Source organism: Vulpes lagopus, chromosome 2 (genome assembly GCF_018345385.1).
Source record: "Vulpes lagopus strain Blue_001 chromosome 2, ASM1834538v1, whole genome shotgun sequence".
Taxonomy (NCBI): Eukaryota; Metazoa; Chordata; class Mammalia; order Carnivora; family Canidae; genus Vulpes; species Vulpes lagopus.
The window spans coordinates 39,901,455-39,914,681 of record NC_054825.1 but is presented as its reverse complement, the minus strand read 5'-3'; the positions used below and the strand labels follow the sequence as shown (position 1 = coordinate 39,914,681).

Below are 13,227 nucleotides of genomic sequence, written 5' to 3'. Positions count from 1 at the left end.
GTAGAAAAATCTCATAGCTACTAGATGAGACTTTGACGTTCAATTCCATGGCTGTGATTTCTAACGCATATGTCACATATCACCTCCTAGGTAACATTTGCTAGCTCTGGACTAGCTGTGTTTTGAAATTGAACATACAAACATCCATACCATGTATATGTTTTTTTAGATTTAGAGTCAGAAAACAAATAATAACAATAAGAATAGGTACTGATGTTCACTGTGTGCTGGACACTGTTTTAAGCAATTTACCTGTATTGATTCATTCATTAATTCAATCCTTACAGACCCTATGAGGCAGATACTATTTTTAATCTTTTTTCAGTTAGAAGTAGGCAGGGAGAGGTGAAGTAGCCTGGCCAAGATCACCAACATGAAAATTCAAACCCAGATAATCAGCCCCCAGAATCTGTATTCCTGTTACATAATCTTGCCTCTCAAAAATATTTTTAAAACTCCCTAAAGCCACCTCTTTTCTTATAGTGCAAGCCAAAGAGTAAGTAATCACCTCTTTAATCACTGTACAATGAAAACAATTGTACAAGAGCAAACCAAATTCTAAATTTGTCTCAAAAAATGTCCCTACCTATCTCAACTCTGCAGAGTCAAAACTACTTCTTCACTGTACACCTGCAAACTTTTTCCAGTAAAATCAGCTAAGCAATTCTTTTTACTACAAATAGGGCTGAACTAACACACTAGATACATTTTATAAACAGACAAACCAATGTACTCAACTGCCTATACCATCCCACAAATATGGCAAAAATCTACCTAATCAATAGGAATTGTCAAATACGAGTAGCTTCAGATCATATAGTAATAAAATGAACACATACACTCCAAAACTGCCTGGAATTCAAAAGTGACCAAACTGCCCTGCTTTCATTTTTACACTGCAAGGGCCACCAAGTCCAGAGTTCAGATCTGCACTGTGAGGAAAAAGTCACACACCATACAGTTAAATCATTCTCATACGGTGTGAAAATTCAATCTCAGGATCATTCTCCGTTTATTGCAATATCCATGAAAGAAATTCTACAACAGAAGCACAATGAGTACAATTTGATTTTTAAAAATATATTCAAGGCACCAAGCTGGGTATTTAATATAGTTTGCATTTCTGTAGTGTGATAGGTTTTCTATTTCAGACAGCTAAGAATCCCTTACAGATTAGTCTAATTTGCTAAATTGAGATACTCAGTGTTTTACTTTTCTTATCTGCCTTTTTATGGTCTATCTGGGTGGACTTAATTGGCACATCTTAGCAGATGAAATACCCTCAGTTAGCAGTCCAGATCTCACAGAGTAAATGAAGACTGATGCAGACAATTATGCACTGGAGCTGGAATAAGAGGTGCGTGCAGAGCACGAAGCAGAATTAGTCTTCATTTGTGTCTTAGCTTCGTCATTTAAAAGAAGCCAAGATTCTAAGAAAACTCTTTAAGGGAGCAACTTTTTCTTCTCTCTTAAAAATATAGACTCCTAGGGCGGCGGGGGGGGGGGGGGGGGGGGGGGCAGATAAGAATATATGTTTATTTCTTGAGAAATTAACTCCCAGAAACTGATGGTAAGAACAATCTTCAAATCATTAGGTTTCTTGATCAAATCTAGATTAAATTTCTAATAAATTCAGATTTTGGGGAGCAAATTATTTTTTTTTAAAGTGACAAGCTTGGGACGCCTGGGTGGCTCAGCAGTTAAGCGTCTGCCTTCGGCTCAGGGAGTGATCCTGGAGTCCCAGGATTGAGTCCCACATCAGGCTCCATGCATGGAGCCTGCTTCTTCCTCTGCATGTGTCTCTGCCTCTCTCTCTCTCTCTCTCTCTCTCTGTGTCTCTCATTAACAAATAAATAAAATCTTTAAAAAATAAAAATAAAGTGACAAGCTCTACAATGTAACTTGGCCTTTCCTATGTGGAACCTTCCCAGATGTGCTAAATCGTCATCCAGTGCAAACAAAATCCAAATGCAGAATAAATGAGACAACCCCAGTACAAAGGGAGCCGGCTCTCGGCAAGAGAAAGAGGCTCTGTGAGCACAATAAAATGGAGATGGAACAACGAGGAGTGGTTCTAGGAGGCAACGCCTTCAGCGGCATTTCAGGCAAGGAATGAGACCCACAAAAAGTGTGGAGGTGGTCCCTATCAAGTGGCGGCAGAAATGTGCTGCTGAGGCAACAGCCTTCTTAGGCTATCCCACTCACCAAGCTGACGGATCACTTCTGCGAGCCCAATCCACCTTCCAGCCTCTTCCATTTATGCTATCTTGGGCACATTATGTCAGCTTTCTAGGCTCAGGTTCCTGTCTCCTCAGGGGTTGTGAAGATTAAACCAACGAGCCCATCTTACATGAAGCACTGCCAAGTAGTATGCATTCAGTGACACCAGTTATAGCTGTTCTCATAGCACCTCCCTCCACCCCCCACATGCCAACCTCACTCAGGCCATCAAAGCCTCCAAATTTCCAAGTCCAAGAGACTTTTTTCATCATTTATCCTACTTGGCTTGACCCCTCTAAGCATCTGAAAATGCTGACAGCCTTTCTCTTTTCAGTCTCTTTTTTTTCTCTTCATGTATACAGCCAAACCCTCCAAACCAGGATCCAACTCACCCCTAGCCACAGCAGCACCAGTGCTCAATGGGAAGGACAAGAGAGATACCATTTACCAAATGATTAAGCCTTGCAGTGTGAAGAGACTGTGTAAGATTTACATAATGAGTGGAGTCATGAGAGCCTTTTTAAACTCAAAATTAGTCATATAAAATTAAAAAAAAGGACAGAAATGAAAAATGTTTAAGGTTTAAAGGTATTTTATTAAATGGATTAGAAACCAGTTACAGCAACAGACATCATGACTATAGATGCAGATTATACAAGACATGAGGCAAATTCTATCCCCATCCATACCATACCTGTCAAGTCTTCTAGACTCCCTACAATCTCTCCAAGTCCCCATTCAGTTGGCTTAGGTTTAGGGTTTGGTTCCCATCACAGTGAGGTGGAAGCAGCTTATGTGCTGATTCTTGGCACCACCTTGTGGTCACATCTAGATATTGCACATTCCACAAACGGAAGGAAAATGACATTTACACAACAACCCTGTCCTGGCTTCAAATCCCAGCTCTACCTCTTAACAGTGAAATCATAGGCAAGTTGATCAACTTGAATAAGATATGATTAAGTGTCTCAACAGCTTACCATAGTTGTAATAAATGAAAGATATGTAAGGATCAAAACCTGGAATAACAAATAATATGAAAAATAAAGGTGTAGGTAGTTTTTTTTATCTTAATGTTTTTCTAATTTCACTAAAAGAAACCACAAAGAATCACCAAAAGTGCAAAGTGGGGAGTGTGGAAAGCCTTCAAACCATTCCCAGGCAGCAACTCAAGTCGGTTTCAGGCTGTGATCTCAGCAACCTTGCCCTGAGTACCTGATAATCTGAGAAAACTCAGGTACCACCTACTCAAGAGTCTGTTTCTGAACTCTACTGTGTTTCACTCACTGCTGTGGGAGTGGATTTGGAGGGGGTGTGTAGATTTATTGCAGTAGCAATGCCAAGCTGACTCTGGGCTAGAGCAGAGGGAAAAAGCATTACATTTTCAAATCCCAGCATCCTTACCCACAGTTTTTTCCAACCACCTCAAGGGCTTCCTAAACGGAAACACAGTAAGGGCCTATAACAATGAAAAATGCCACCAAACTTGCCTCAGAATCAGCGGGAGCTCAGTCACAGCACACATGCAGTATCCAGCTCCTCCCACTCCTGACTTGCTGCCTCAGACACTCTAGGCTGAGTCCTAAAGATGCTTTCCAGGTACTTCTGAAGCATATGCTGCTCTGGTGAGAAGCAAATGATCTATTATGTACAGCATATAGCTGAATGAACTAACCTCAAAGTTCCTCTTCAAGCCCTCCCCTACATAAACACACCTGTGCAGGGAATGTACAGAGGATTTTAGAGAAACATACACAAACTGAGTCTGCCAAAAGCCACAACCTCAAAAAGGAAAAGAATATATAAAATCTATTTATACACATCAAATAGTTCCCAAACTTGACAGTGCATCAGAATACCTAGAAAAGCTTTTTAAAAACTGCTGCCTGGTAACCTCATGCTAGACCTCCCAAATCAGCACCTCCAATGGCAAGGCTCCCAAGTGGTTCTCCTATAGGCTGGGAACCTCTGCTTTAGTCTCTGCTCACTGCCATGGAAATACAGCCCATTGTGTAGCAACTTAAACAATAATGTCTGGCAAATAGAAACCGAAAAGATTTAGGGCATGGGTTTAAGTCAAATGATAAACATCAATCCTAGCTGTGCCAGCAGGAGACAACACTTGTTTCGAAGTGCATCCTCTCACTCAGAGTGCAATCTGACCTCTACAGCCCAAGTCTGACCCAAGCAGTGCTGACTGCTGCTGAAGAAGGAGGCCAGAGTTGGCGACAGTTTGTTTCTGCTCTATCTGAAGGTTGTCAAACAGCTGTCATGAATACTGCTGCTATCCCCTGAGGCCCCTGTGCTCATGGTAGACATCGCTAACAGACTGCAGCACCCTTTCCCGGAGAGTCCAAACAGGGCCTCAGTCTCCCCCAAAACAGACTACCACTGCCCAAGATGGGAGCTGTCTGGCAAGACAAGGGCTTGCAACCTGCCTGTCCTATAATGGACGACCTAGAAACCAGGCATCTCTGCAGACACAGCTACCACACCACTATACAAGGAAATCTAAATGAGAAATGAGGTGCTTCCAAAGCAAAGCAAGTATTTTCCTTTTCAATAGCCTGCACCCTAAGATCTATTTCGACATATCTAAACTACCCAACAGACAAGGCCCTGTGCTGAGATGAATCTCCTCCATGAAGTCTTCCCCAAATATCTGTCAGAATTCATTATTCCCTCACTCTGCTTAGGGCCTATTTGTGCCCACATCTCCTGGAAGACGGCAAATTCCTTGCCAAAAACCCTAGTATCAGTCCTAGAGTGCACAAATGTATTCAAGCAGTGAGAACAAAGGCAAAGCAATGGGAGGTACCTCATATCTCATCTGGAAATGAATCCGAAACACTGAGGTTTCAAAGCAGTCCTTACTGCTGATCTTTGATCACCTGGAGGGGAAAGGTGCACATATGAGATGTCTGGTCTTCTAGGCCACCCTGATGTGTTCCGGCTGTACAGACTGGATAAGTGACACGTAAGCGTTCACCAGGGACGCCTACCACTCAAACGCTGAACAAGTGTCACTCCTATTAAGTCTTTCTTTGGCTCCTGGAGCTTCTAAGGCCCTAGCTTTCTAGAGCAACAATGTATTTTAAGAAAACCTAAATCTCACAACTAAGAGCAATACACTGATAGAAACTCTGCTGCTATAAAATGAAAACTAAAAAATAATGGATGCTTTCTAGGATCTGCATACCAAGGAATGAGTAAGAACGGACAGAATATGTACTTCTAAGAACTGGTTCATCCACCCTGGTACATTATCAGAGGTATAAAAATCAGGGTATACCACTAAGGAGACAGCCTCCAAATGCAACTTAGTACAGAGACAGAAGCAAGATACAAATGTGGGAAAGGCAGAAAATACCGGGGCAGTTTAAAAAATGGGTAACACTTCCAAGACTGATCTGAGGTCTTGGGCGAAGTCAGAGAAAGTAGGATCCTAAGTGCCATTATTCTATTCCAGAAAAGGTTAAGCTGTAGAAAAGACTTGTGAGGAAATTCCAACTTGAAAACAGTTAAAAAGAAAGATACCTATTTGGGACAAAGCTAGAGAACTAAAGAAAAATCTGTGACGCTCCAGCTAAGAGAATAAAGGGGATGAGACATCTAGGAATGACCTACTTTCACCTCTGAGTTTAAATGAGCATTATAGTTAATAGGGCTATAACCAATACAAGTTCAGTAAAAGGTGCTTGGCCTCAGTAAATATTCCTAAACTCTAACCATAAAGAAAAACTCTTTTTCTATGTTGCAAACTCCATGGGGTTTTATTCTGATCATCTGTCATCAAATCACTGTTAAGATAAGGAAGCCTGAGTCTTTTTTTTCCTCACTCAAGGGAATACCATTACAATTTCAATCTGTATACAAAGATCAGCAACAAGAAGTAACAAAATAAAAAAAGTAACTGCCAGTTGTTGGTAATAATGCTTCTCAATCTCAAGCATTTTCTTTTACCATCCCTCAATCCAAAGAGTACCAAAGGAGATGTAATACAAACATTTCAATGTGCTATCTGCAGTTTAACAGCCTTAATAACTATGGCTATAAAATTTTAAGAGCTACAGTATTTTGGTGGCAATTAGAGTTATTGATATTTCTGAAATTCATTTGAGATTTTACTGTAACTTCAGCAAAAAACTGGCTTTGATATGGCTTTGGAGATAACTGGTCTACAATCTTGACATTATTAAGAAAAATGTGTTCCCATGAATTTAAACTAAGCTGATATTTAAAATTCAATCAAAATAAACTGCTTCTGATCAACACACTAATATACTTAAAATAAATTTAATATTGAATGGGAAGAAAATATTTTTCCATTTACAATCAGTATGTTGAGATTAACACTTTTATTAATTCTCTACAGTTAGTTAAGGATGGACACCTGGGTGGCTCAGTGGAGGAGCATCTGCCTTCAGCTCAGGGCATGATCCCAAGTCCTGATTGGACTCCCTGAGAGGTGCCTGCTTCTCCCTCTGCCTACGTCTCTGCCTCTCTCTCTGTGTCTCTCATAAATAAATAAATAAAATCTTTAAAAAAAAAAAAAAACAGGAGACTTACACTGCTCAGGGTTCAAGAGCATCCAGGAATATTCCTCAAATGGCTCTGCACATATTAGATGTGTCAAATAAAGTTAAAGTTGCAATGAGAAGTAACAAATGTAAGCCACTCCTTAACTATGCTACATGACTACCACGTGTGAGTGTAACAGCTTTTAAGAACTGATTTAGGTCATAGGTCCTCAAGCTCTGTGTGAAAAGAATTATGCCACATCTGCTTTTAAAGGTTAGGGAATGTATGTGACAGCTGGAAGTGGGTCATCAGTTCTAAATAACAGAAGGAAGGGCAGCCCCGGTGGCTCAGCGGTTTAGTGCCGCCTTCAGCCCAGGGCCTGATGCTGGAGACCCGGAATCGAGTCCCATGTCGGGCTCCCTGCATAGAGCCTGCTTCTCCCTCTGCCTGTGTCTCTGCCCCCTCCTCCCCGTCTCGAATGAATGAATGAATGAATGAGTAAATAACAGAAGGAAAAGATATTAGGACAGTGTGTATTCACGAAGGTCAGTGGAAAGCTACAACAAACAATAAATGAGGTCTCCCTACAATGAAAACAAAAAACTATTGAGCAAATACTTAAAAAGTAATCTGATAAACAGATTCCCTTTCCCTTGGACATTCTTAGTGCTTGGTAAGCTCATGTGGGAGATCAAAGATGCAGCAGGGTCTTGCTCAGTGGGCACACCAGGTAGCTTCAGTGTATAGACCGTTTTTCAGGGCTCACAAAAATAGGTGGCAATGGACTTCCTAAAGAGACACAATCACTTTCCCTTTCATTTTATTTGCATCATCCACTGAGAGAGTCATGGAAAGAAAACCCAAAGTCAGTGTCCAGCAACAAAAATGAGAATGAAAAGGAGGGGTACCACATGCCTCTCTGGCAGCATGACAGGAGTTTGTAATTCTGCAGGTGACTATTTTCTCAAGACAAGGAAGGAGGGATTTAAGAAAACAAGCTTATTCTTTCATACACTAAAGCTTTAATCTCCATTACTTTATGGAGGAAAGTCTTGTATAATTACTTTCCTGCTTCAAAAGAAAAAAAACCACCATCCAGCATATATCACACAGGCCAGCCTTTTCGTTTTCCTGACCCTGGCTATAGCTGACCTGAGTGTAAAGGCATAGGGGTTCACACCTCGGTCCTCTGCATGCCTCTTGCCCTGGCCCTTCCCCTAAACGTTTCTTCTGAGACTTGCCCCAAATCTGAATGAGATAAAGAAAAGTTAGAAGCATTTGGAATTAGTTCCCCTAGAGACTCAGGCACTCTGCTGGTTCTAGGAGGCTAAGGCTGCAGGAAGTCCAACCTTTGGATAAACGGGTCTAACACATTAAGCTGAATCTAGAGTTCTCATGTAATAAACCTGCTGCCTGAGATCAAGCAAGTAGCACAATCTGTTTACAAACTCTGCAGACTGACCTTAACCGCTGCTTATAATAATCTTCGTCTCCATCATCTCGGCATCTCACTACCTTCCGACCTCTTCCTCCACAGGCAGCTTCTGCTTCTTCCCCAGAACTTGGGGAAAAGTCATCCTCGTTCTCCTGCACCATTACTTTTTTCTGCCGTTTCCAGCGCTTGAGCATGGGATTCAGTTCATAGTCTTTGTCCTCCCCAGTCAGCTTGACCCCCTCTGCCTCCTCCAGCTCCTCCTCTGTGGGTAAGTACTCAGACTCTTCACCCTCAGAATTGCCCTCCACCTTCAGTCTCATGTCAGACTCCAAAGTTTTCTTTCCTTTGGGCAACCCCACTCTCCCCTGGAAATGAAGAGCTCTTTTCTGGAGCTTCTTGATGTGCTTTTTCAAGCGCTTATCTGTTTTTGAGAGAACTTTGCTTTGCTCATTTGATTTGTTTTCATCGACTGTTGCACTCAGCTCAGAAGCGACCGAGGCTATGGCTTTTCTAGCTGCTCTTTTATTACAAGCTTGCTTCTTCCTCTCAAAAGACAATTTTGCTTGATCTGCCAAATACTTTTCAAAGCCTGATGCTTCATTGAGCATTAGTTTTCTAGGCTTTTTCTCCGATTTCTGAGGAATCTGGGTTCCAAAAGGTGTCATCTGGCCAGTGCGGATGAGCTCTTCCCAAGCAGTCTCCTGAATAGGCATGAGCATGCTGCCAAGACAGGATGGCCCCGGTTCTGAAAGAGAGATGACAATGCATTGGGCACTAGAATAAACCTTTCAGAGAGTACGACAGAAATAGTCACTTCTTCAATAAACAGCACCTACAATTCTCACATTTTTTTTTTAAGATTTGGGGGGGAGAGGGAAAGGGAGGTGGGGGAGAGAGAGAGAGTGTGCACAAAGAGACACAGGGTAGAGGGAGAAGCGGGCTCCCCTCAGGGAGCCCAATGTAGGACTCGATCCCTGAACTCCAGGATCAGGCCCTGAGCTGAAAGCAGAGCTTAACTGCTGAGCCATCAAGGCATCCCTAACTCACATTTTAAAAATATACCATGGATGGGGGTACCTGGATGGCTCAAGCTGTTGGTTCTGGCTCATGTCATGATCTCAGGGTTGTGAGATCAAGCCCCACAGTGGGCTCCACAATCAGTGCAGAGCCTGCCTAAGATTCTTTCCCCTCCCCTCCCCTCCCCTCTCCTTCCCCTTCTACTCCTCCTCCTGCTCACACGTGCTCTCTAAAAAATAAATAATAAACATTTTATAAAATCAAACAAATAAAAACATACCATGGATGTACTAAAGTATACCATATATAAAGAACAGAATAAAATTTGTTATAGCATTCATCGTGCCAAATTCAATATACTCCTATTCAAAAAGGTAAATTCTCAATAACTTTTCCTAAAATAATGCATTATAAATATACTCTCTGCATCCAAAGACAGATAAATGTGTCTGTTTCCTTATCAAAGCGTAGCCCCAGAAGAAATAATCTCCCAAGTTTCCATATCACTTCAAATACCAGCATCCACACGGAACTTAAATTCAAGAGAACAGTAAAACTGCAAACATAGAGTCAACACGTTCCTAAATAGGTAAAACATAAATGTTTGCTCTGCCTGCCCAATATAATAGTCACCTTGTGGCTATTTAAGTTGAAAATTCAATTCCTCAGATGCACTTGCCATATTTCAAGTGCTCAGTGAGCTGTATGTGACTAACGGCTACCACAATGGACAACACAGACAGCATTTTCATCACTGCAATCAAGTCTTCTGGACAGCACTGTGTTAGATGTGCAAACTGACAGAACAGGGGACATAAACTGGAAGTTAGGTCATGATAATATAAAGTCACCCAGAAGTCATCCCTCTTTCATTAGGTGAACTTAACCTCCAGCAACATTACTTTACCCACAGCCAAAATACCAATGTAAGTAAGGCTAAAGAGGAGGAATCCATATTCTAAAATCTACATTTCTTTTAGTACAGTAATATCACAGTTTTTCACTAAATTTGCAGTGAAAAAAATACACATCAGAAATTACACAAATATTAAGTGTACAGCACAGTGAATTTTCAGGAAAAAACATACCCATACACCAAGATCCAGATCGAGAATCAGAAATTGCTAGCACCACCAGATGCATCCTTCATGGTACCCTCCAGTCTCACACCCCATCCAAAAGAATGGCTGGCCACACTATTAACACTACAAACAAGCTGTACCTGGCCTTGAACCTTAAGTAACATGGAAATGTTTGTATACTTGTGTCAGTTTATTTTGCTCAACATTATGCTTGAGATCAATCCTTATTGTTGAAGACAGTGGCAGTTTGTGAATCTTCATTGCTGTTAGTATTCTATCATCTAACTACACTATAATTTTTCCATCCCACTATTAATGGACATTAGGGTAGTTTCCAGGTTTTAGCTACTATGAATTACATTGCTATGAATATGCCAGTACACATTCTTCAGTATTACATTTATACATAATTCTTTGGGTATGTTAAGCTTTAGCAGACACTGCCAAACAGTTTTTCAAAATGGTCCTATTAATTTTAAGTTTATATGTTTGAGAGTTTCAACTGGTCTACATTCTTGCCATTCTAACTATTCTGGTACATGTGTAATGGTACCACTTTGTGATTGTAATTTGCATTTCCTTACTAACTAATGTACTAGGGCAACTCTTCACTGATTTATTGACTTTCTGAATTGTCTCTTTTGAAGAAAATGTTCAAGTCTTTAGCCCTTTCCCAAGAGTTCTTTAATACACTCTGGATTCATGTCCTTCAATTAATGTATGTATTGCAAGTATCTTCTCCCACCCTGCAGCCTGCTTTTTCACTCTCCTAATGCTATCTTTTGAACAGAAGTTTAGTTGTAATATAGCTCACTTACCAAATCTTTTCCTTTACGATGAGCATCTTTTGTGTCTCATTAAGTCTTTGTCCCAAGATCATGAAAATACTTCCATAAGCTATATTCTAAAAGCTTTGTTTTATCACTCACATTTATATTTCAAATCTATTTGGAATGTATTTTTGTACATGGTATAATAGGTTGAGATTCATTTTACCTTCAAGTGAGTTAGCCCAGCACCACTTACTGAAAAGACACTTCTTCACAGCACTGTATTGCTATACCTGTCATAAGCCAAATGACCACATATTGGGTGGATCTGTTTGCTGGATCCTATATTTTGTCCCATTGGTCTATTTGTCTTTCCTTATGCCAATACCTCACTGTCTTAATTACTATAGCTTGATAACAGGTCTTGATATTTTATTCTTCAAAAGTAACTTTTGTTGGCCCAATACATTTCTACATCAATTTTAGAATCAGCTTGTTAATGCCCCTACCCTCACCCTATCCTTCCCACCCCAAAATTTCTCCTTCAAAAAAGAAAAAAACAAAAACCCACTGAAGTGGTCAGAGGGCCAAAAGGAAAACCAGGAGCAACTGGAATCCTGGAAGGCACAGAAGTATCTGCTGCTTCAGACACAGAAGTATCTGCTGTTTCAGACAGGCCAAGTGGAACAAAAATGAAAAAGGGCTTTTGGAACTGGGGAAGTATCTATTAATCCTGGGCAAAGTTTTACTAAGGAAGCAAGAGAAGGTAAAATGCAGCAGCAGGTTTTAGGCAGCCAGACAGGAATGAGAAACATGGCACCTCACCAGCAGAAAGTCTCAGTCACAGGCCCAACAAATTCTGAGACTGAACTTTATAAATCCTTCTCTCTAGTATTTTTTTCTGTTACCTCAGTTCTTCATAATAATTCTCCTATGTTACTAAATAAACTTCTGGAGCTAGCAGAAAATATTTGCTTGGAAAGCTTAAATGCTAAGAAGCCTTAATCAACATTTCAAGTATTAAATGACTGAGCAGCTACCAACAATTTCCAAATACACACCCACACATACACATAGACTACAAAGATATTTCATTTCAGAGCTTATGCATTTTCTCAAAAGGTTTTCCAAAAGACATCCATCCTAAGCAGTAATAAAAACAAAATCAGAGTCATACTATAACCTGAATGAAGATACCTTTTCTTAAATAACAGAAGTGATGCTTGGAAAGCTTGCCAAATACATCCAAAAAATGTATGTAAAAGCAATTCTATGAATGGTGACTGATGATGCTGGGCATAAAAATGTAATTTGATTAAGATGTTGTCTCTGCAGAATTAACTATGCAAGAATGCTAAGCTCCCTAATTTATTGAGTATAATACCAAATGTGCACCAGTAGCCTCTAGTAGATTCAGTTAAACATTTACTTTCATTCTCCAAAACCCCCTTATAACTTAAGAGATTTGGTTCTGCAGGTGTAGAGAATAAAATTTTCCTAAGTCTGTTTTAAAACTAACGCAAAGAAACAGATTTTTCTTAAAACCCAGGCCAGAACTAAGGAGCTAAAGGCATCAGGCACCAATTCAAGAACAAAGAGACACTGTTCCCAAGTATCCTCACCTATATCCTCCTCCTCCAGATTGGCATGATCTAGCTCAACTTGTACCTCCACTCCTCCAAGGATGGCCTGGAGACGTTTTTGTTTTGCTGTGATCTTCTTTAGCTGTTGTTCCTTGAACGATAAATATTGAACACAGAAAACAGCAATGAAGTGATTTCTTTTTAAATACAAAAGATAAATTTAAAAACTTTAATCAAGAGCAAAATAGGGATGCCTGGGTGGCTCAGCGGTTGAGAGCCTGCCTTCAGCTCAGGGCATGATCCTTGGGTCCCAGGATGGAGTCCCACATCGGGCTCCCTGCATGGAGCCTGCTTCTCCCTCTGCCTCTCTCTCTCGCTCTCTCTCTCTCTCTCTCTCTCTCTCTCGGTGTCTCTCATGAATAAATAAAATCTTTAAAAAAAAAAAAGAGCAAAATAAAACAAATTCTATGTTACTATTACTATAGAAAAACTTATTTGAGCAACTGCCACTTTTCTAACAGGATGTAGGCCCAAAAGCATTTTCATCAGGCAGGAATCCCTGTCCCCAACCACTCTCCTGGCTAGAGACATTGTCTTCT

The 13,227-nt window shown here is 40.5% G+C and overlaps 1 protein-coding gene across 2 annotated transcripts in view; it reads right to left on the bottom strand.

Moving 5' to 3' along the window:
- ERCC6 (ERCC excision repair 6, chromatin remodeling factor) overlaps positions 1–13,227 on the bottom strand; it is a 71,470-nt gene that overhangs the window by 49,087 nt on the left and 9,156 nt on the right. For both annotated transcript variants that reach the window (XM_041742791.1, XM_041742792.1), the window contains exons 4-5: positions 12,668–12,779; positions 8,204–8,921 (exon numbers count right to left, since the gene is read on the bottom strand). In XM_041742791.1, the coding sequence (XP_041598725.1) occupies positions 8,204–8,921; positions 12,668–12,779 (830 nt within the window). The remainder of the gene's footprint in view (positions 1–8,203; positions 8,922–12,667; positions 12,780–13,227) is intronic.